The 23,293-nt window shown below is 45.5% G+C and overlaps 1 protein-coding gene across 1 annotated transcript in view; it reads right to left on the minus strand.

Annotated features, from left to right (window-relative positions):
- Positions 1-23,293, minus strand: part of CACNA1E (calcium voltage-gated channel subunit alpha1 E) — a 1,399,715-nt gene that overhangs the window by 59,357 nt on the left and 1,317,065 nt on the right. The window contains exon 43 of the mRNA XM_085601759.1: positions 18,548-18,647. Coding sequence (XP_085457885.1) covers positions 18,548-18,647 — 100 coding nt within the window. The remainder of the gene's footprint in view (positions 1-18,547; positions 18,648-23,293) is intronic.

Here is a 23,293-nt window from a genome sequence, read left to right on the forward strand (position 1 = left end):
GAGCAGAGCGGCATCGAGGACCAGAGAACCTCCGCAGTCGTCAACTCGGCGACGATCGGCGTCGAGGAGTGTCACCCCTACGCCGTCGAGGGCAGGCTCACTTCTGTCATCGCAGTCCCATCAGCGATCGACGTCGAGAGCAAAGTCTCCGCCGTCGTCAACTCGGCGGCGATCGGCGTCGAGAATGAGATCTCTGTCGTCTCGTAGACCTTCGACTTCGAGATTGGACACAGCTCCGCCGTCATCTAGACGACGCTCGGCGTCGAGAGTCCCTCTGTCGTCGGCTTCACATCGCCGTTCGACGTCGAGGCTACATTCTCCGCCTACTTTTCATCGGCGGTCGCTGTCGAGGCGGCGTTCGACGTCGAGCAGACGGGAGGCCCAACTAGCTAGAAGTCAGGAGCCGAGATCGACGTCTGGGATGCGTGCAGGTTCAACGTCGAGAGCACGCTCGACGTCGAGACAGGCCTCGGTGAGGTCTGGGGATGGATCGGTGGTCCTAGTGACGGAGTCAGCTTCGCGCCATTCGTCCTCTCACTCTTCCGCAAGTCTCCTTCAGGACAAATTGAGGCCCCTTCTGCTGTTCAGTTGTCCCCGAGATTGCTGCTGCCCTTACGTCACTGGCAGGACTCAGGGGCGACAAGGCGAATGCAGCAGTACACCAGTCTAGTTCATAGATCTCCTCTACAGAGATTGGTGGACGAAGTGGACAGAGTCAGTCCTCCCAAGCATACGCACGAGAGGTCCCTTGAGAGATGGCGCTTTGCATCGCGTTCCCCCAGGCAAGAAGAACGTGCAGCCAGATTATCAGAAAGGAGGCCCCCTGCTCATCGGCGAAGTAGAAGAACACCATCTACTTCCTCGACTCCCTCTACCTGGTCCTCCAAGAGGGATTACTCCCCCACACTATCGGACAGCCCAGTTCCTAGGGTCTCTCCCATAGATGACATTAATACATACCATGAGGTTCTGCAGAGGGGTGCTCAGAAACTCAACATTGAGATGTCTGTCCCGCAAGTCACGACAACAGTGATTTTCGAGACTCTTCATCAGAAGGCTGCATCTCGACCATTGCTTCCACTGGTTCCTGGGATCCTTGACCCGGTCATGGACACTTTTTTAACTCCAGCAACCATCAAAGCGGTGCCGGCTCGCATCCTAAAGAAATATAAGCCAGCTACCTCGGATCCGGTCTTCGTCAAAATATACCCTCCTGCAGACTCAGTCATCGTGGCGGCAGCAAAGAAGACGCATGCTGTATCTGCCTCTTCTTCTGTTCCACCGGATACGGAGAGCAGGTCTCAGGACTTGTGGGGTCGCAAAGCCTGCACGTCTGCGGCTGCATCCCTTAAGGTCTTCAGCGCGGCTGCGTTGCTAGGCCGTTATGACAGAGCTCTCTGGGACTCTTTGGAGCGGTTTAAAACCAAGCACCCAAAGGAAGACCAAAAGGATTTTGACAAGATAGTCACTGAGGGATCTTTGGTGGCAAATCAAGCAATTAGCACAGCGGCAGATGGGGCGGTGCTATCAGCACACTCTTATGCGCATGGAATATGCGCCAGGAGATCGTCCTGGTTAAGAATGACAGGTCTAAAACCAGATGCGCAGCAAAGGATCTTGAACCTCCCATTCTCTGGCTCTTCTCTCTTCAGCAAACACGCAGATGAAGAGATGACTAGAATGAAGACCGAGTTGGACACCCTCAAGGCGGTTGGGTTGGAGAAAAAGAAGGAATTTAGATGCCGCTACAGACCCAACCAGCGCAAGGGGCCTCAACAGAGGGTTCAAACCCCTCAGTGGTCCCAGAACAAAAACCAGGGGAAGTCCCAGTTTCGAGGAGGAAAGTCCAACAGAGGTAGAGGGGTTCACCAGCAACAGTCCTCTACCACGGCGAGAGCAGTGGCTTCCTCTGCCGCAGTTGCCCACTCCAGTGGGAGGAAGTTCTTCACAACATCTGGCAGAGTGGGACAGCATCACAAAAGATCGCTGGGTGCTGAATATACTGTGCAATGGATATGCGCTACATTTCCGTGCGCTTCCAAAGGACATACCACCGAAAAAGTCTCGTCCCCACCAGTTAAAGCTGCTTCAAAAGGAAGTGACGGCTCTTCTTCAAAAGCAGGCTATAGAAGAGGTTCCACCTTCTCAAATAGGAAAAGGAGTTTACTCCAGGTACTTAATTGTCCCCAAAAAAGATCAGGTGCACAAGTTTCGACCAATCCTGGACCTCCAACTTCTGAACAAGGTCATAGTGAAGGAGAAGTTTCGCATGTTGGCCCTTCATCAAATATGTCCACATCTGCAAGTAGGGGATTGGATGTATTCGGTGGACCTTCAAGATGCGTACCTCCACATTTCCATTGCAAAACGCCATCGCAAGTACCTACGGTTTGTAGTCGGCCACAAGCATTATCAATACAAGGTCCTGCCCTTCGGACTCAAGTCAGCTCCGCGAGTCTTCACCAAATGCATGGCAGTGGTAGCAGCTTTTCTTCACAGAAAAGGTCTCTTCGTCTATCCATACTTAGACGACTGGCTGCTGAAAGGTCCATCCCCTCTGCAGGTGAGGCACGACTTCCAGATCTGTCTGCAACAGTTGCACGATCTCGGCCTTCATGTCAACATGGAGAAGTCAGTGCAGCAACCCACCCAGTCCCTCCACTACCTCGGCTATGTTCTGGACACAAGCGTGTGAAGAGCGTATCCTTCGAAGGAGAGAGTGTCTTCGATGAGACAGAAGTGCAGGCTTCTGCTCCAGGTGCAAAATCAGTCCGGCAGGTGACTTCCCTGCTAGGTTCCATGGCGTCCTGCATCTTTCTCATTCCCAACGCCAGGCTGAGGATGCGGCCTTTGCAGCAGACTCTGGAGGACCAGTGGGATCAGTCTACAGGTCGCTGGGAAGATCACATATGTCTCTCCCAGGCGGCGAGATCTTCCCTCACATGGTGGACTCAGCAGCGCAATCTGATGGTGGGAGTTCCTTTTCACCAGTCACTTCCAGTGCAATTGGTGGTGACAGACACGTCTTTGCAAGGCTGGGGGGCACACATGGGGTGCCTTCAGATACAAGGGCGGTGGTCGACGAAGGAACAGACCTGCCACATCAATATTCTGGAGCTCCGAGCAGTCCACCTTGCTCTGAAAGATTTCCTACCGGCAATCGAGTCCAATTCGGTCCTGGTCCAGACCGACAACACGACGACCATGTTCTACCTAAACAAACAGGGTGGAACTCGGTTGCGTCCTCTTTCCCTGGAGTCACAGGCGATCTGGCACTGGCTTCTCCCCCGGAACCTCTCGGTGGTGGCAGTACACCTTCCAGGAGAACTAAATGTCAAGGCAGACGCACTCAGCAGGAACTTTGAAGATCAGCCAGACTGGGTGCTACACGACGAGGGGGTTGCGGACCTTTTCCATCGTTGGGGTAGTCCGGAAATAGATCTATTCGCAGACGCGAAAACACAAAATGCCACGCCTTCGCGTCCAGATTCCACCGTCCAGGGACAAGGGGGAATGCGCTTTTGATGGACTGGTCAGGGACATTTGCCTACGCCTTTCCTCTCTGCCCCTGATCCCGAAGGTGGTGTCCAAGATACTCAGATCCAGCCTGACAATGATTCTGATAGCTCCAGACTGGCCACGGCAGTGGTGGTACCCGGACCTTCTTCATCTGTCGGTACTTCCACACAGGAGGCTGCCTTGCAGGCCAGACCTGCTGACCAAGATAGGCGGGAGGATTCTTCATCCCAACCTTCCCTCACTGAACTTGACAGCATGGCTCCTGAGGTCCTGCAATACGGACATTTGAATCTGCCTCCTGATTGTATGCATATTTTGAAAGCAGCGAGACGACCCTCCACAAGAGCGTCACATGCGTTTAAGTGGAAGAGGTTTTTTATCTGGTGTAGAGAACATCACCTTGATCCTACAAAGGGGCAGGAGGATGTCATTCTCCCTTACCTGCTGTGCTTAGCAAGATCAGGGTTAAAGTATGCTTCTGTCAGGGTGCATTTATCTGCCATTACGGCGTACAGGAAATCTCCTAGTCAGCCCTCCTTTTTCCAAATGCAGGTGGTCAAGGACTTCTTACAGGGGTTGAAGAAAGTGTATCCCCCTGTTCGGAACCCTTCTCCTCCGTGGGAGTTGAACCTGGTGTTATCTAAATTGATGGGCCCACCTTTGGAGCCAATCCACAGAGCTTCCTTGCAGCATTTGTCTTAGAAGGCCGCTTTTCTGGTAGCCATTACATCAGCGCGCAGAGTAAGCGAGATCCAAGCGCTGTGTACCAATGAGCCTTACACTGTTTTCCACCATAACAGGGTGGTTTCAAGGGCACATCCCTCTTTTCTCCCTAAGGTGGTGTCTGATTTTCATATCAATCAGTCCATTTCCCTTCCATCTTTTTTCCCAAATCCAACGACCCCGGCCGAGCGGTCTCTTCATTCCTTAGACCTCAAGAGGGTGCTTAAGTTCCACTTAGAAAGTACCAAGGGCATAAGGAAGACAGATCAGTTATTTGTCAATTATGGCGCCATGAGAAAAGGTTACAATGGATTGTATCCTGCATTACCTTAGGTTACCAGCTGGCGAAAAGACCCTTACCGTTACCCCCTAAGGCGTACTCCACTAGGGGGAAAGCGGCCACAGTTGCTTTCTTACACGACGTCCCAATGTCAGAGATCTGCAAGGCTGCAACCTGGAGATCGGTTCATACCTGTACGAGGCACTACTGCCTAGAATCTGATTCCAGGGCTGATGCTCAAGTAGGCCAAGCCTCCTTGAGGAATCTATTTGGATAGCTTAGTTTTGTCTAAGTTTACTGATCACATTTCTGTGTTCTCCTTTGCCCGCAGGGAGATGAGGTGAGGCTCGGTATTCTATTCTAATGCTTATGACTATTGATGAGGATCCCCTGGAAGAGAAGGATTAGTTACTTACCTGTAATCCTAGTTCTCTTCCAGGGGTATCCTCATCAAAGTCATAAGCAACCCTCCCGCCTCCCCGGGCAAAGGATTGTTATAATTTGAAGATATTGTTAATTCTTCGTACCATGACTTTTTTCAGTCTCCGCAAAGAACAACTGACCTAACTGTCACCCCTGAGGTATGATGGGAAGCTGGGGGTCAGGTGTGCCTTAAAGGCACGGTGTCAGTTTATTGCTATGCAGCTACAGGTTAGCTTTTCAGTCTTGTTAGACTGGGTATTTGCAATGCAGCCTGGGAGCTTCCTATGCTTTCAGTGTTTTATGAGGATTTCTACTGTTTGCTGAGCATTAAAACAGTTTCTAAACAAATTTTATTGTTGTTTCTCCTGTTTCTAATGCATGTTTTTCATGTATAGTGGAAATTCCTTACAGCATGATTCAGCTCTGGTGTTTATTAGGCTGCAATTGCTTATTTTATATATATATATATATATTCACTGAAAAAACCATAGGTTTCACACATGTTATAGTTAGCGGAAATTTTACTGATAAAAAACCAATGAAATTCCCCCGTTATAGTTAGTGCAGGCAACTATAACTCACGCGACCGCAATCCTCTGCTGATGCTAATACTGTATTTAGACACTTATTTGCCCATGTCTTCTTCCATACATTTTTAGCTATACATATATTACAAATATTTTTTTTTCATAAAGACACATATGTCATCAGCAGAAGATTGCGGTCGCGTGAGTTATAGTTGCCTGCACTAACTATAACGGGGGAATTTCATTGGTTTTTTATCAGTAAAATTTCCGCTAACTATAACATGTGTGAAACCTATGGTTTTTTCAGTGAATTTGCAAGGTTTTTTAAATGCTAATTCCTAACTATAACGTGTGTGAAACCTATGGTTTTTTCAGTGAATTTGTACGGTTTTTTAAATGCTAAGTTACTTTACGCCATTCGTGGCGTGCGCGCCCACTTAACGCAGTTCGTTCCGTGCGCGCACGGTGCGCTTCGCGCACCGTGCGCACACAGTGAGTACGCGGTGCGCTTCGCGCACCGCGCGCCCACTTTACGCAGTTAGTGCCGTGCACGCGCGGTGGGCACGCAGTGCGCTACGCGCACCGCGTGCCCACGTTACGCTAGATGGGCCATGTACGCACGATGCGCTTCGCGCACCGTGCGCACATGGAGGACATATGATGCACTTCGTTTTGAAAGGTAATATTTAAATTTTTCGTATATGTTATAAGCCGTGCGCAAATGGTGCCCTTCGGGCACCATTTGCACACGGGGTGGAGAGAGTGTGGATAATTTTTTTTTTATTTTTTTTTTTTTAAATATTTTAGTTTAACTCATCTTTAATAAGCCATGCACAATTAGTGCCCTTCGGGCACCAATTGCACACGGGGTGGGGAGAGTGTGGATAATTTTTTTTTTTTTATAATTTTTTACCGTACGCGTACGGTAAGTGTAATCGGCGAAATTAGCGAAAATTTTTTTTTTCCATTTTTGGCCTTGGGGGATCTTTGGGGACTCCCTCAACATTGCTATGTGTGTGGGAGCTGTCTAAACAGCCCCTTTACATGTTTTTGTGCTTTATATTTTAAACATCACTCTCAGTGCGAGAGAGAAAATGGCGGCCGCCGCTTCCTGGTTTCGGCCGATTCGAATGTTTACTAAGATCTAAGAGCCAATCAGAATCGCGCTCGCGCACGTCACCGTACGCGTACGGTAAGCGTACGGTAAGCGCACCGTAAGCTGGCTCAGATATATATATTGATTTAAAGGCTATTTTCTCAGAATCTACTGAACAGATTTACACCAAACCTACAAAAGGTACTTCCTTGACCTGAGGACTACCTCTCTGCCAAATTTCTAGTAATTCTGTTCAGCCGTTCGGGCTGTAGCCCTGTCTAAAGGTCCTATGGAAAAATGCATGGGAAAAACGTGTTTTGGGACCCCCCTTTTATCTCAGCCCCCGCTTGACGAATCCCCCCGAGACTTTCAGGGAAGGAGCGGAGCGTAGCGCCCCACCTATTTTGAAAAATTCGCGAGGATTCGTCGACCGGCGCCAAAGTTATTCAAAATAGAATGTTATATATATATATATGGAAATATATATGTGGGGCACATATAATATAGTGTTTCCGGGGTCCCGCGCATGGGCGGGAATATATTTAATGCTTATGACTTTGATGAGGATACCCCTGGAAGAGAACTTGGATTACAGGTAAGTAACTAATCCATCCTGCTCTTATGCACCTACGATTGCTTCCCAATGAACATGTTTTATTCACTGTATCAAGCTTTTTACAGGCAGCCCTGGTATCTAGACGCTCGAGGCCTTACTGAAGATCTTGTGTTTAAAGCTGATCGAGCTTTTAATTTTGTTTCTAGTCTGTGTTTTATGATGTTTTTATGCTATTGTGATTTGTTTCTTATTTATACTTGCTTGCTTTTGTAATGTCTGCTGCACTTTTATGGTCGCTTTGTCTGCCCGAATAAATATTTTTATGATGATGACCCATGATAGCTCTGGAGTACAATTGTGAGTCTGGCAGGTGTAAGAATGTGCCACTTTCACACCGAGTTCTCACACTACTATTTCATAAACGAAAACAGTCGAATTCTCACAGCAGGTTTGGGTCACCTGAAACATCCCACTGTGGTTTTCGGATGCCCTTACATGTTTGCTTGTTTCTGCTTCAGCACTTCATTCATTTTAGTCAGATAAGAGCCCAAGTGAACACACACAAATCACACTTCTGTCCTCCTCGAGTACACACACACACACACTCACACGCTTAAACACAGCCTGATGACACCCAGAGATGTAAAACTTGAGCACAGCCTGAGATAGTGGAGACCACCTAAACAATCCCTGAATACGCCCACATAGTGAGCATTTATGCAGAGCCACAAAAAAGGGGTTGGACATGGCCTGCGTACACACCGAGAGAGAAGAAGTATACACAACCTGAGTACTAAAAGTCTATGTTGATAGTACCCAGGGTTAGCACACCTAATAGTTTACGTTAACGAGGCTTTCATGCACTCATTGCAGGAGTTGTTAAACACAGCCTGAGTACACTCACAGAGTATGCACACACAACTCGTCACTTTTATATATACACATCGAAAGCACTTAGGGACACAACACTGACATTCATACATATGCTGAGAATTCTAATAGGTGCACAATGCTCTCTCAAATACACAGAATATTCATAAATATTTAGCCATGTAACTATTTTGCAGTCCCAGACGTTATCTTTGTATTCAGTTTTTTTTATTGAGTCACTTTTTTTACACAAAAAATTAGTTGCAGAAGTTAATTGCTGGATCAACTGTTGAAATTGCCTTCATGCAGGATTGCCTTGGTCATCTTTTCAGTGGTTGTAGCAAGCTGTGGAATATTGCCTGCTGTTGGCCTCAAGAAAATAAACTAAATTATGAAACTGGTAGAAATGTGCCGTGCTGAACTGAAAAAGGTGGAGCAGCCTTCTCTTGCTGGCCTTTTCTCTACTCCCACAAATAAATTATAGCTCATCCTTTCCAGCAGGCTAAATAACTCCTTTATCTGTCTGATATCATTCTCCTGTCTTCTAAACATTTCAGCTCCAGTAAAAAACACAGCGCCTAGAGACACCAAGCATGAGTGCTGTGTGATGCAGTTTAGTATATAGTACTTCTTGTCGTATTTTCCCATTAGAATAGATACGACTTATCAGTAGGTACAATTGTATCTGACTAAAGGCCAGTCAGCCAACCAGGTTCTCATCCAACATTTGTTCCCATGAAAAAAACACATAGGTTCATTAGTCTTATCTACAAACCAATTGTTATATAGAAACAATTAATTCCCTTTCCTCTTTCTAATTGTGCTAATGCAAGGTATTTCTTCCATTTCCCTTAAGGCCCATCTTACAGTGACTCAAACTTTGTTCGGGTGTACTTAATCCTTCTGTGATGACCTTTGTCACTTTATTAATTACGAGTTCAGTATTTCTTTGAACCAGATGCCTTAATTCTCTGTTGTAATACCGTCCTCTAAAGGTGATTTACACTAGTCCTTTTGGAAACTGGGGAAAAACGAGATAAAGGAAAGTATCATTACATTCTATGCAAATTACAGTGGAATGTGACTAGTTTATATCACTCACCTACTGACTTGCTGTATTTCTAATCAATGAGGCAAATACTAAGTGCCAGATTCGCAAACTGAAGTTTGTAGGGTGTAAAGTAATAATACAGTAGAGCCATTTCTGTACTACAAAATGCTATTCACAAACCTATGACCAGACACCTCTGCCTGCCCTATTTCTCCTGTCTGTAGATCTCCACCAATATGGGGGAGATCTCTGCTCTTTTAGTAAATGTGAGAGGGATAAACGGGAGTGGCTGGAAAATGGGCAATACTTACTACTAAATGAGAGGGGGTTAGGGAAATTTAAGGAGAGGTTTTGGGAGGCACATGCTAATTCAGGCACACACTCACAAAAGAGCATCAACGTTGCTGTTCACAAACTACACTTTTAAAGTTACTACAGCCCTAAAGATATCAAACAGGCTCAAATGTACTGCAGCCAACTCTTGGAGCACATCAAGCACCACACATTGCCACTCACAGGTCTACAATACACCCTCAAAGAAAACAATAAAGGCAGAGAAATGAAATAACACCACAGAGGAACTAATGCTATTTTGTTTTATCTATCTATCTATCTATCTATCTATCTATCTATCTATCTATCTATCTATCTATCTATCTATCTATCTATCTATCTATCTATCTATCTATCTATCTATCTATTCCAGAGTGGCGGTATAGGTATAGGAATTACTTAGAAATTTGGTTGTTAATAACTTTGCCTCCGTTTGCCGAATCTCCTCAAAACTTTCCAGTCCTATAACTTTTTCTACATTGGTGGAGGATGGAAAGTTTCGCAGGGATTTGTCAAGGGATGTAAAGGTAAAAGGAGGGTCCCAAAAAATGCTTTCCCAGAAATGCATTTTCCATAGACATTTGCATCTCACATAGTGCAAAAACGACTCATCAGATTTACATGAAATTTGGCAGGATTAGACATTATGATGCGCAGATGATCCTGCTGGGTATTACAGGTAAGTAGGGTAAGTCTTTTTTTAAGCTATAAGCCATTTTAACTTAGTGATAGCTATTGCCACTGTAGTTTTACAGAATTTCGCGAAACTAATGTCGTACATAGCGATGACAAGTCATTATGTCATTTGATGATGACTGCCTTTACAAACATTAAAGATACCCATGTTGTTTTTAGGTACATTTTTGGCCTTGTTCTGTGTTACGCCCTTAGATATAGGTAAGTATTCGGCTTGATATTGTTTCCCTACCTATTACAACTTTATAATTAAAGTGGTTATAGGTAGGGAAAAATATTTACAAAAATGTACTCCTATCAATCCCAGTGTGCAGCACGCTACTTTACTGTATAGCTCTTTACAGCACTCTACTCCGCTCTACAACACGTAAAGCAGCTCCCTCTACGCCACTCCAACCTCTTTAATATACTCTGAGACACTACTCCACTGTGCTCAACTACAGCTCTCTATTCCACTCTACAGTATGCTAACCCACAGTATGCTGCTCTAAGCCACTCAACTGTACAACACTCAATCCCACTGCAGTCTACCATACTGTACCACAATCTTTTCTACTCCAGGCCACTCCACTGTACATCACTTTAATACACTCTGTGACACTCTACTCCACTCTACAACACTTTCTGGTGCTATGCACCACACCAGTCCACTCCACTGTACCACACACCACTCCACTCTACAATACTTTACTCCAATGTATACTATGCCACTCGGCTCGACTCCACACCACTGTACTCTAGAACATGCTACTCCACTCTTTGCTATGCCACGCCACTGGATTCCACTCCACTATACTCCACTGCACAACACTTTAACCCACGGTATGGCACTGTACAACACTCCCCTCTACACCGTCCCACTCTAACAAATTCTACTCCACTCTATACAACTTCACTCTAAAAGACTACTACACTCTGCCCACTTTACAACACTGTACTCCACTCTGTGCCCCTACCCTACACTGTACAACCTTCTAATCTATGCCCCTACACCCCAGCATATACTCCACTCTATGACACATTCCAACACTATGACACACCACTCCACTATACTGTACAAGAAACCACTCCAATATATAACACTTTACTCAACTCCACACTACTCCTGTCCACCAAGTGCACTCCACCCCACTCTACAATACAACATACCACTGCACTATATAACAATCTATTCCACTGTACGCTATTCCATTTCACTCTACTCCATTCCTCTCTACTCTACTCTACGACACTCCATTATACTCCACTTCATTCTACACCACTCCCCTCTATCCCACTCCACTGTACCCCACACCACTCTACAGCACTCCACCCTACGCCACTCCACTGTAAGCTACTCCACTATATGGCACTCCAATCTACGACACTCCACTCTACTCCACTTCGCTCTACTCCATTCTGTGACACTACACTCTATGACAGTATACTGTACGGCACTCTTCTCCATTCTACTGTACCACACTCTTCTTTGTATTGGTTTTCACACTGCACTCGCAGCTGTATATATACTTGCTAGGTTCTGCATATTAATTCCAAATATACATGTTCTAATTTGTCATATCAAGGCATGTAGTACAGATATGTGCATTGCGTCTGGTTACATCTACAAACAATGTGATGTAAACTAAACAGTAATAACTCTGTGAGGGGTGGGGGGAGCGGGGAGGTTGCAGACAAAGCATGAATAATAGGATGAAGGCTGTAATGTGAACTATAGTATGACCAACACTAGTCCAGTGAATAAGGAGAAGGGAAGGGTGTAGGCATCAATAAGTGTCAACGGTCTGGGCAGGCCCATTATGTTCATGGTGGAAGGTCATCACTATTGACCAACAATTTATGTGTCTATACTAGATTACCCCTGATGTCCACTACAGGGATGCATCTAAGTTCCCATCATTCCTCCTGCCATAAGACAGTGCCCATCTGCCAGGGACCAGTGCTGGAGGTCAGTATGTCATGCTCCTGGTGTAGGGGGCAGCATAGATTTCCAGCAGCGGGTAATGGCATGGTGAGCCAACACTAAGGCAAGGTCCAAGTATTGAATTATATGCTTGGCTGTTGCCAGCTTCGGTGAGCCTCTGAGGATTACCCAAGGGGAGCGCTCAAGGTGCCTGCCTGTTAGCTGTGTAAGTGTGGTGAGTACGTAACTCCAAATAGAACTGCAGATGGAAACACCTCCATAGCATACATGTCAGGTGTGTCTGGCACAATGTGACACTAAGGGCAGGTTGGAAGTGCTGCTGGAAATAAGGACTGCAACCTTTGCAGGGTAAGGTATGGCCTGTGAACAATGCATGCCTGTATAAATGTAAATTGTTCGGTTTGCTGGAGTTGGGAGGGATATTGAAGGATTACCTGCCAGTCTTTATCATTAAATACTATGTGTAGCTCTGCTTCTCAGTTATGTCGCAGGGACTGTAGAGACACACTGGCGTCGGCTCTAATGCCTTTGTACAGCCATGTCACCAGTCACCTTCCGTTTCCTATAGTGTGAAGTGTTTGTAGCACAGAATGCGTGGGGAGTTCTTGGCAGGGGCAGCGTCATGCCTGTATCAACAACATACGAGTCAGTCCTCGTATAGGTCACCCACCGTAGACAGCCTGGCCTCCTCCTAGCACAGGACATCCCAGTGGGTCAGTGTTGCTGATTGAGACAGGAATCCCAGCAATAGTATTGCTGGGGCGTAGGCAAGCACACTTTAAGTGTACCAAAAGGCATTATATAATCACATATGTGCCATATCCAGGATTGGAGCCATGTGTATTGGGTGGGTCACCATGAAGAGAAAGTTCAGTGTTCAATGCACCTTCTCTAATCTGATCAGCCATAAGGCCTGTTTCTCTCAATTGGTGTCATGACAGCCAATACTCAGGCCATTGCAGTTGCGCTGTATAATAATAGGATTTAAGGTTGGGCGCCCCGATGCCCCTCATTTCTGGGGATAAAAGAAGTTTGGACAGTGCTACACGTTGATGTCTAAGTTCCAAATTAACTCAAGCACTAATGTGTTAAGGTTGCGAAACATTTTTCACTGGGCTAAAGACAGGTAAGTTAGCAAATTAGTACATAATCGCAGAAGGATCACCATCTTTGACAGACTGATATGCCCCATTATTGTGAGAGGGAGCATATTCCTGAAGGGCACTTGGGATCTAATAGAGCGTATAGTGATAACTATGCTGCCATCAAGAAAGTCTTCTGGGGATTGATATATTTTGAGGCCATGGTATTTGAAAGTCTGTGGGGCCCATTGTAGTCTGTCCGCTCCAAACATGAGGTTGCCAAGGGGATGACTGCGATGAAGAAGGAATATGAATGTTTTAGTAGGATTAACCCGGAGGCCTGAGAGGGCATAAAATGAATGCAAGATTGTCACCAAGGGGGTGAGGTCTTTAGGGGATGAATGTCAAAATAATTAACATATCATCTGCATAGAGAGACACAATGTGCATGTCCCACCCCAGAGGTATTACCCAGTCTCTCTTGGACTTTCTTGTGAAGAGTGTCAGATTTACCCCCATGCCTCTGCAACTCAAACATTATTCTTGAGATATCTGCCAGAGTTTTAGGGGTGTGTGGCATTTGCGTAGTCGCGCTACGCAAAGCTCCGCAAAACGGTAAAAAAATCTCCGCGAGCACGCAGAAATTCCGTAAACATGCAGAACTGCTTGTTCGCGATGCTTTTATCCTGTTCGTGAATGCTGTTTGCGTGCTCAGGGGAAATATCTCGCGAACATGCATTTTGAGAACGCGAACAAGCAAAAAATTCTGCGAAGCCGCGGAACGCAGAATTTTGGGCAATTCCGCATTCTCCGCGGAACGCAAAATTACTCAACTTCTGCAAATTACGCGATCGGAACGGAATATGCCGCCCAGGCCTACAGAGTTCCAGTTTCAGAGAATATGCCAGTTACAACTCATACGTTAAGAAAGCATTCCATTACAAAAAAGTCATCACAACGACCGCGTTGTTACATCGCAGACCATTATATCGCAAGTCATTACAACGGCTTGCTGTAGGGGGGGCACTGGATGTTGGAATAGTATAATTTACTATTCCAACTCCAGTCTGTGCAATAGTAGGGAAGGTGTTGGGTTTAAAACCCAACACCTTCCGCCCCCCCCACAGCAAGTCGTTTTAATGGTTTGCGTTGTAATGGCATGCGATGTAACAACGCAGTCATTGTAATGACCGCGTTGTAATGGCATGCGATGTGTAAACATCATTGTAAACGATGTTTACCCTTTCACACAGAGCCGTGTAGCAACCGTAAATGCTGAGCTGTGCTGAGGGAAAAGGAGAGAGGAGAGTGCCAAATGTACTAAAATAAAGCACTCTCCTCCCCTCTCCCTAGCGCTGGTGCAGAAATCAGCTACAGTGTGCCACCGAGACAACTTTGCGCCAGAGTGCAAGGGTGTCTCCGTGAGTCCAGCATAGATTTTGTACTGGAGGCGTCACCACCATACATAGTTTTCTCAACAATAACTTTATTGGAAATGTTGCAGTGATATTATCAATAATGTCATAGAAGATGCAATGAATGATATGGGGTAGCAGAGCATTGCGAGGGCTTGAGTTATGGTTACCATGAGTTATAGTTTCTTGGGATAAGTATAACTATAACTGCTGAATTTCTATGGTTTTCTGTGTGTAAAATCTGAACCTAACAATCCCTTCCCTGTAGCCATTGTTCTTTTAGTGAATTTCTTAGTATTTTAAAATTCTATTTCCTAACTGTAACGTCCCTGTAACCTATGGTGTTTTCAGTGAATTTCTACAGTCTTTTAAAGCTATTTTCTTACTATAATATCCCTGTAACCTTTGTTTTTTTTCAGTGAAATTCTAGATTTTTTTAAACATAAGGTAATACTTAATTACCATATGTTACTTCAACTACCGCCGTGCACGGCCTTTGACTGTGCGCAGCAAAGGTTGGCCGCAACAGCCCTCCGCATGCAGCCAACCCCATGCCGCACATGGCCTTTGGCACAAAGGCTGTGCGTAGCGTGGGGTTGGCTGCATGTGGGGGTTGAATGCAGGCCCTGTGGTCAACCCCTCGCATGCAGCTAACCCCACACCGCACATGCCCTTTAGCTGTGCGTGGCGGGTGTTTGGCTGGAGGGCCTGCAGTCAGTCCCCCACATACAGCCAACCACACACCGCGCACACATTTGTCCGTGTGTGATGGGGGGTTGGCTGCAGGGACTGGCCTGTGTCCAGGACCTGTGGCCAACACCTCAAAGGCATACAACCTGGGAGCCTCCCAGGGCCGAATTCGGCCCAGGGGACCCCATTCCCCAGGGCCAGCCACATTTTTGTAGGAAAGTGGCATATGTGGCCCCTCTCCCTGGGTCATTTCTGGCCCTGGGGACCCTTTCACCCGGGGCCCAAGGCTGCATTTATGGGGGAGGGGGGCATGCAGCCCCCCTCCCTGGGCCGAATGGAGCCCCAGAACCCCATCTCCCAGGACCCTGGTCATATTGTAAATAGGGAGAGGGCACCTAACCCCCCTCCCTGGTCTGATTGTTGACTCCGGGGAATGCATCTCCGGGGCCGGGCCATATTAGAAAGAGGAAGGGGGCACACAGCCCCCCTTCCCAGGCCAATTTGCATATGGAGCCTAGGGAGGGGTGCCGCATCACTTCTCTCTGCCTTTTTTGTTGAGACCAGGACCCGGCGATGGAGCCCCCGGGCTGAATTCAGCCGGCAGGGATACTGTGCAACCCCCCTTCACATTTTAATAAGCAGCTGGGCCCTGAGGGATGATGTCAGGCCAAAATCGACCTGGGAAGAGGGTCATGAGGCCCCCCCCCCTTTGATTTTGACAGCTAGGCCCCAGGAGGTGGAATACGCGGGCCAAAAGTGTCCCAGGGAGAGGGGCCGCATTTGCCCTCTCCCCATTTAACCGGAACATGGCCCACCTTGGGAACTAGTCAAAACAAGTGAGGGAAACCACGTTTGTTTTAAAAAAAATTGTTCCTTCTGCCAAACTTTCACATGCAGCCAACCTCAGGCCGCGCATTTCCTTTGGCTGTGTGTGGTGGAATTTGGCCGCAGGGCTTGCAGTCAACTTCCCACATACAGCCAACCACACACCACGCACACCCTTTGTCCATGTGCGATGGGGGGGTTTGCTGCTGGGCCTGGCCTATGGCCAGGTCCTGTGGCCAACCCCTCAGAATCTGAGAATCAGCCGTTTGCGAACGGGAAATGGGCTTCATACATTTGCCGCTTAGTGCCTAAGAATCTCTCTAACTTCAAGTCTAGGTTTTATCCTAATAGGCAGTGTCCAGGTAGAGCTGTAGACAAATAACTGGTTTTACTCTTACCCAACTCACAGGGCCAGAGAGGCCTTTTATTCCACCAGGAATTTCCTCTGTGACCTAGAGCCATTCGAGGCCAAATTTAAAAGCGCAGGGTCACTTCTGAACCCTCTGTCTCGCTCCCCAAAGTTAATTTTAGTGGGCCTGGAGAGGGAGGGAGGAGGAAGGTAGATAGAAAGCAATCACAGAGAGAGAAAAGAGAAGAGTAGATAAAGATTGAATGGGTGTAAAGATAGATATTGCACAAGGAGACGAAGAAAACAGTGCTGTTTGAGAATGTTTGACAGATCTGTTTTTGTTTCCCCATTCCAGCATTGCAAACTAAATGGTACTCATTTGACAGACCCAATGAGTTTGTAGGCTGAAATTATCTGCTAGGATTTTAATACATCGATTTCAGCTGTGAGCGCCTAACACAACGAGCTATTTTAACTTTGCAATTTTAATATCTATTCAATTCTATGTAATTATATTCACTATTTATACATTTTAACAAAATTAGCTTTGTCAACTTGCTATATTTAGTAGGTAGCCATGTAAAGGTTAAAATTATGCTTAATATTTATCTATATTTCATAGTCACACAGATTGCACATTTTATTGGCAATGTGGACCCCTGTACACTGAACACCTACACGTAGAGTAAACCCTATACACTGAACACCTACACATAGAATGAACCCTATCCAAAACTGGGTTTGTATACCCACTAGTACAGTTCCACACTGCAGAGGCATAGCCATACTGTGAGCTCCTGCACAGACTATGTGCACACTAGATTTCAACCAGCAAAAATGCCCTGTTTGTATGTGCTACAGATTCCATATATAAAGTAGCAAAAGAACACTTCCTGAACACTTCACAAACTACAGAGACTTCAAGCATCTTAGAAGAACACTCAACATGAGCAAGCATTATGATCACTAATGCACACAGTTGTTACATACAAAACCACTATATACATATGCTCACTCCACAACTTTCAATCGAAAGCATTAACATACACAAGAACTTCATTAGAGAAATCACACACAAATTACAAGTCTTTGAGCACACTGATGGGCACTCCCTGGGGACACTACTTCACATGCACACTGGTATGCATACTGTATGTGAATTCAAAGTCAAGTATACAATAAGCAAACACCAACCCAAAATGGACTTGAAGGGGTCTCGTGAAGCATGCATGCTATTTACAAAACTCCATCAACGGAAATGCATTTGTCCCTCATATTATTAAAGGTTTGAGCACCAGAAGTGCACACTTTTTCAATGGATAATTGTCTTCCACCAGATTTAGGGATCCTAAGAAATAGATGAGTGCCCCAATGTGGGCACTGGGAATTTGTCCTGAAATAATGCATTCAGTTAAGCAGCTTAATGCAACTATAAGACGCATGTAAGTAGAGGGGGTTGGGCGAACTAAATAAATAAAACTTTTGAATTGATTCAGTAGGGCTATCACATCCCTGTCTTAAACCATGAAAGTCAACTAACACTTCAATAATTAGCAACCAGAAAAATACATGTACCCTTACACATCAAGGTGCCTCCTATCTAGAGTTTACATGTCAAAATTATTTGAAAAACCACCACCAGGATCAGTAAACTCACTGTGTGTCAGAAGCTGGCATGTACCTTCTCATATGCCCATTTCGAGCTGGTTTGATATGGAGGCTACCCTCTTCACCAAAGAGGCTTAGGGAGATGTTAATTTACATTGTGCTAAAATAAGGAATTGCTAGCAATCTTTTGTGGTGAATGTCTGAAATTAACATGCACTGAGTGTCCTAATTACAGTAACAATTTGACCCATCAATTGAGTATTTACCCAAACAGCTCTAAACATCAATATTATAGTCTACTATTAATTTGTTACTAGGACTGTTGGCCTTTCAGGAGGTGAAAGTCTTAATGATCTTTACCAGGATCATTGTACTCTATATTTTTGCATTAAATAACTGAGGTATTCAACTGGCTCAGAACCAGCTTTGAGCGTATCACTAATTATATGTTATAGAACATTGCTCAATGGTGCAATGTCACACCTAGGAATTTGTTTTGGGTTGACATAGGGTAAATGCTTGGACTCGGGTGAGAGCGAAAAGGTGTGCTTGAGCCAAAATAATGCCATTGCAGTTTTACCAGAGATAGCTTTTCCGTGAAGGGTCCTGGCCGCCTATCCAAACACGCCGGCTGGAACAACTCCTGAGGTGTAAGAGGGCTCAGGGAGGGGAATCCACTCCTGCAAAGAAATTGAAGGGACGTTATGGAACTAAAGAACAAGTTACTTACCTTGAGAAAGGCTCTTTGTAGTGGATACTCTATCTGACTGCAGATTCCTCACCTTTAGAATATCCCCAGACACAAGACTGGATATGGAAATGTGCGCAGCAGCGCTCTCACACACCACTATGTGGTGCCATGCCACTCTGCATTGGCTTTGTTCTGCCCTGGAAGTAACAACGCGGAGCCGCATGTAAGTGCTACCCCTATGCACCAATGTCAGTTTCTTGTTTGACTCTTTCCGCTCACACAGATGAAAAGCACAAGAAAATGTTGGTACCAGTCTGCAGATCTCAAGTTTGGGACCTTTTTAGATGGTAAAAAGAGACCACTCCAAAGAACGGGGAGCTGAGAGGAAAAGAAGGAGTCTGCAGTTAGACAGAGCAACCAACAGAAAGAGAGTTACCAAAGGTATGCAACTTGCACTTCTGATGGATACTTCTGACAACAGATTCTCACCTCTAGAGCAGATAACAAAAACAAAACAGTACCTCCCAAAGGGTGGAGGGTCTGTGGAGTGGGATCAAACAAAAAAGTCCTGCAGAACTGAACAGATAAAATGCCCTATCCTCTGGCCCAGGCTGTCAAGGCAGTTGTACTTTGTAAAGTGTGCACTGACGCCCATCTTGCAGCCTAAAAAATGACAATGACAGGAAGTCGTCATGCTAACGCAGTGATGGTAGCCTTGGCAGAATGGGCTCTCTAACCTTTCAGAGGGTAATGTTTGGCTAATGAGTAGCAGATCTTAATTCATGGAACTATACATCTCAACAGAGTCCTTTTCAGTATCTCCTTTATTTGCTATAGAGAATCCCACAAAAAGCTCATTGTCCACCTAATAGTCGTAGGTGCAATCAATGGAGCTGACGATTCTCTCTTTTAAAGGGTGAGGTGGACTAAAGAACATTGTGAGAGTGATGGATTGCCCAATATGAAAAGGTGTCACACTTTTGGCAAGAAGGCTGTCCTGATCTGCAGCTCCAGTTACTTAAAAAGGGTGCACATGAGGAACATCAAGACCAAGTTAGGTCCCACTGTGGCATTATAAATGGTTTGGGAGAGCACATGAGTGTAAAACTTTCTATAAACCACATCACAACAGGTGATTTAAAGAGGATGGTTGGTTCAGCTATGACAAAGATGGCAGAAAGGGCAGACAAATAAACTTTAACAGTGCCCAGTGACAGATCTGGCACAGCCAAAAACAAAACAAACAACAACATATCCAACTGTGTTGCTTGTAATGGGGTCTGTGTTTCGGACTCCACACCAGGCCACAAATTTGGCCCGGCACCTGACATAAATGGACTTTATAGAGAGACTCTTGACAGCCAGAATAACATCAACAACCTCAGGTGGTAGATTGAATGACGTCACATGCTGCCACACAATCTCCATGAATGGATGTCTACATTGTGCAAGTTCAGGTGCAGAAGCCTTTTGCTGCAACAGAAGATACTTGCAAAGCCATAGCCTGACAGGATAGATGCTCAGGTCTAGAAGTTACAGGTCCCACAATCTTCTGGCCCAGTCCAAAGCCATTAGGATAACTTGGGACTAGTAGTTCCTCATCTTCTTCAGAGCTCTGGTTAGTTATATGCCCCACTCTAGCCTAAATTAGTCATTGTGGGAGAGCTTTCTTGTGAACTCCAATGAGCAAAGGTTGTGATGCTGCGTGTTCACAGTGGTGGCAAGCAAATCCACCCAGAGTTCTCCCCACTATCACAAGAAGCCCTGTTCCCCCTAGGTGTGCACCCCCATTTGTGGTCCACGAGGCATGGCTGGCTGAGCTCGTTCGCCCTGACATTTAAAGATCTCGCCCGGTTGGTCACGAACAGAGAAATGCCCTGATGCTTCAGCTAGCTCCAGAGGCACAGACCTTTTTGGTATGGGAACCAGGACCCCACTCTGCCCTATTTGTTGCTGTACCACATGGCGGTGATGCTGCCCATGAAAACCTGAACCAGCCTCCTTTTGTCAGATGGCAGGACGGATTTCAGCACTAGGCGAATGGCCCACAGCACCAACAGACTGATATAGAGCCTTGTTTCTGCTGGTGACCAGAGCCCTTTGAACTGCACCACCCTCAGCAGCAGTGACACGTCTGTCACTACCAACAGTTCTGGGTGGGGAAGGCAGAGGGGCCTGCTGCTGGTCCAAATACAGTAGAGCAGCCATTATTTCAGATCTTGTGCGGTGTTCTCAGTAACCTGGATGGAATCTGCCTTGTTTCCTTGGTGCTGTGCTCACTGAGACTTCGGATTCCACTGCAGAGCCCACATATGCCACCTGGCGTACTTGACAAGCAGAATGCAGGAGTCTAAACAGGCCAAGGAACCTCAGTACCACTCTCACCAAGACCCATCCTAGCCCGAATATCCTGGACTCATTGTGATGGAGGGAAGGCCCTTAACTGCACCGGATCCAAGACAGCATCTATGAAAGGAAGCCTCTATGAAGGAATTAGGTGCAACTTCAGTACGTTGATTTTGAAACCCAAAGGAGTCAGGAGGTTCACCATCGTTTAGAGGTAGCCCCTGATTGGCTGTTGTGACCCCACCATCAACCCCCAGTTTTTGAGGCAGGGGAAAATTGGTGCCCCTAACCTTTAAAGGCAGCGGCGACTGCCACCATCACTTTTGTGAAAATCAAAGGTGCCCTGATGAAGTGGAAGGGGAGCACAGCAAACTGAAAATGCTCTTGGCCTACCTTGACCAGTATGTAACATGAAACTGCAGGACAGGTGCATGAAAATATGTGTCCTGCTGGTCCAAGGCCATAATCCAGTTGCCCTATTCCAGGGCACACAAAATCAGAGGCAGCATGAGCATTTGAATCTGTCTACAAGGCATTCAGAGGGCAATGATCTAAAATAGGTCATAGGATATCCTTCTTCTGCATGAGAAAATAATGAAAAGTTACTCACCTGTAATCCTAATTCTCTTCCAGGGTAATCCTCATCAAAACCATAAACACTGAATAATCCCAAACCCTACTCAGGGATCCCAGAGATCTTTAAATAATTATACATATTTGTATGTCAAACTTTGTATATTGGTACCTCACACGTATGTTTGCAGCCTAAATGAAGGCTAAAAGTTGCCGGATTTCATTGAATTTCAGGAAAGAAAGAAAGAAGGCAATTGCATAAAAATGAGTCACTGATATTCTTTCATCAACCTTCTGTTTTTAAAAGGAAAAGGAAAGGGGAGGTGTAACATATTCAGCCAATAGGCTGCAACGCAAAGCATGGGAGAGAAAAATTGGTACCATGCTAATAAGAACCTCACAATACACCCTGTAACCCATCAAGTCATTTTTACAGAATTGGAGGATCTTTGGTGACACATTGTTGATAGCTGTAGTAAGCCTTGTCCTGGGAGGTGGGAGGGTTGCTTATGTCTTTGATGAGGATTCCCCTGGACGAGATCCTCATCAATAGTCATACTCACTGAATAGAATAGCAAGCCCATCCCATAAATAAGTGGACATGAAATAGAAACAGCTCTAACAATCACCCGAAAAGGCCTGCTCTACTTGAGAATCTGTTTTGGACTCTGAATCAAGACAGTAGTATCTAGTTAAGATTTGAACAAATCTCCAAGTAGCAGCTTTACCTACTTCTGAAATTGGAACGTTTCTAAGAAGGGCTATGGTAGCAGCCTTTCACTGTGTGGAACGTGCTTTTTGCATACCAGGTAGGGTTGGGTTTCTTCTGTATCTGGTATGAAGACATTATACAAGAAACTATCCATCTAGAATGGGACTGTTTTGAAGAAAATAAGCCTGCCCTTACTGAACCATCATTTATTTTAAAATTATCTGATTGTCATGTGTCTTTAGTTTTGTCTAAATGGAATTTAGGATTCTCTTTACGTCTAGAGACTGTAAAGATTTATCTGCTAGTGTTGATGGATTAGCAAAGAATGTGGGTCAAAAATATTTTGGTTAATGTGGAAATCTGAAAACACCTTAGGAAGAAAAGTGGAGCATGTTCTCATTACCACTCCATTACTATGGAATAATATATATGGTACAGACACGCATAGACCCTGAATCTCACTAACTCTGTGCGCACAGGTGATAGCAAGTATGAAAGCTGCCTTCCATGTAAGATATTGTAAATAGGCTTTATGAATGGGTTCAAAGGGGGTTCCCAGTAATTAGGACAGAAACAGTGTTAAGCTCCCAAGCAGGAGAAGGGGACTTAACAGATGGGAATACCTTTTAATTACAGTTAAAAAATCTTTAATCACAGGCATTCTCAAGGAGGAAGTTTGGGATGAAGTCTTTCTATAGGCAGTTATGGCTGCAAGATGTACTTTAATAGTAGAAAATTACAAACTAGACCTTGCCAGATGAAATAGGTATGGTATCAGCAGGTCTTCTTTACAGGAAGATGGATTGTGGCTGTTTTGAATCCACCAAAAGCAAAATATCTTTCACTTAAAGGCATACAATTTCCTATTTTAGCTTCTTGTTGAATGTTCATGCAATCTTGTGGAAGACCTAGATGAACATATTGAAGGATTTCAGGAGTCAGGCCGCTAAGTTCAGTGATGGAAGGTTGGGGTGGAGGATATTGTCTGCACAGCAATTTCTTGT

Source organism: Triturus cristatus, chromosome 4_2 (genome assembly GCF_964204655.1).
Source record: "Triturus cristatus chromosome 4_2, aTriCri1.1, whole genome shotgun sequence".
Taxonomy (NCBI): Eukaryota; Metazoa; Chordata; class Amphibia; order Caudata; family Salamandridae; genus Triturus; species Triturus cristatus.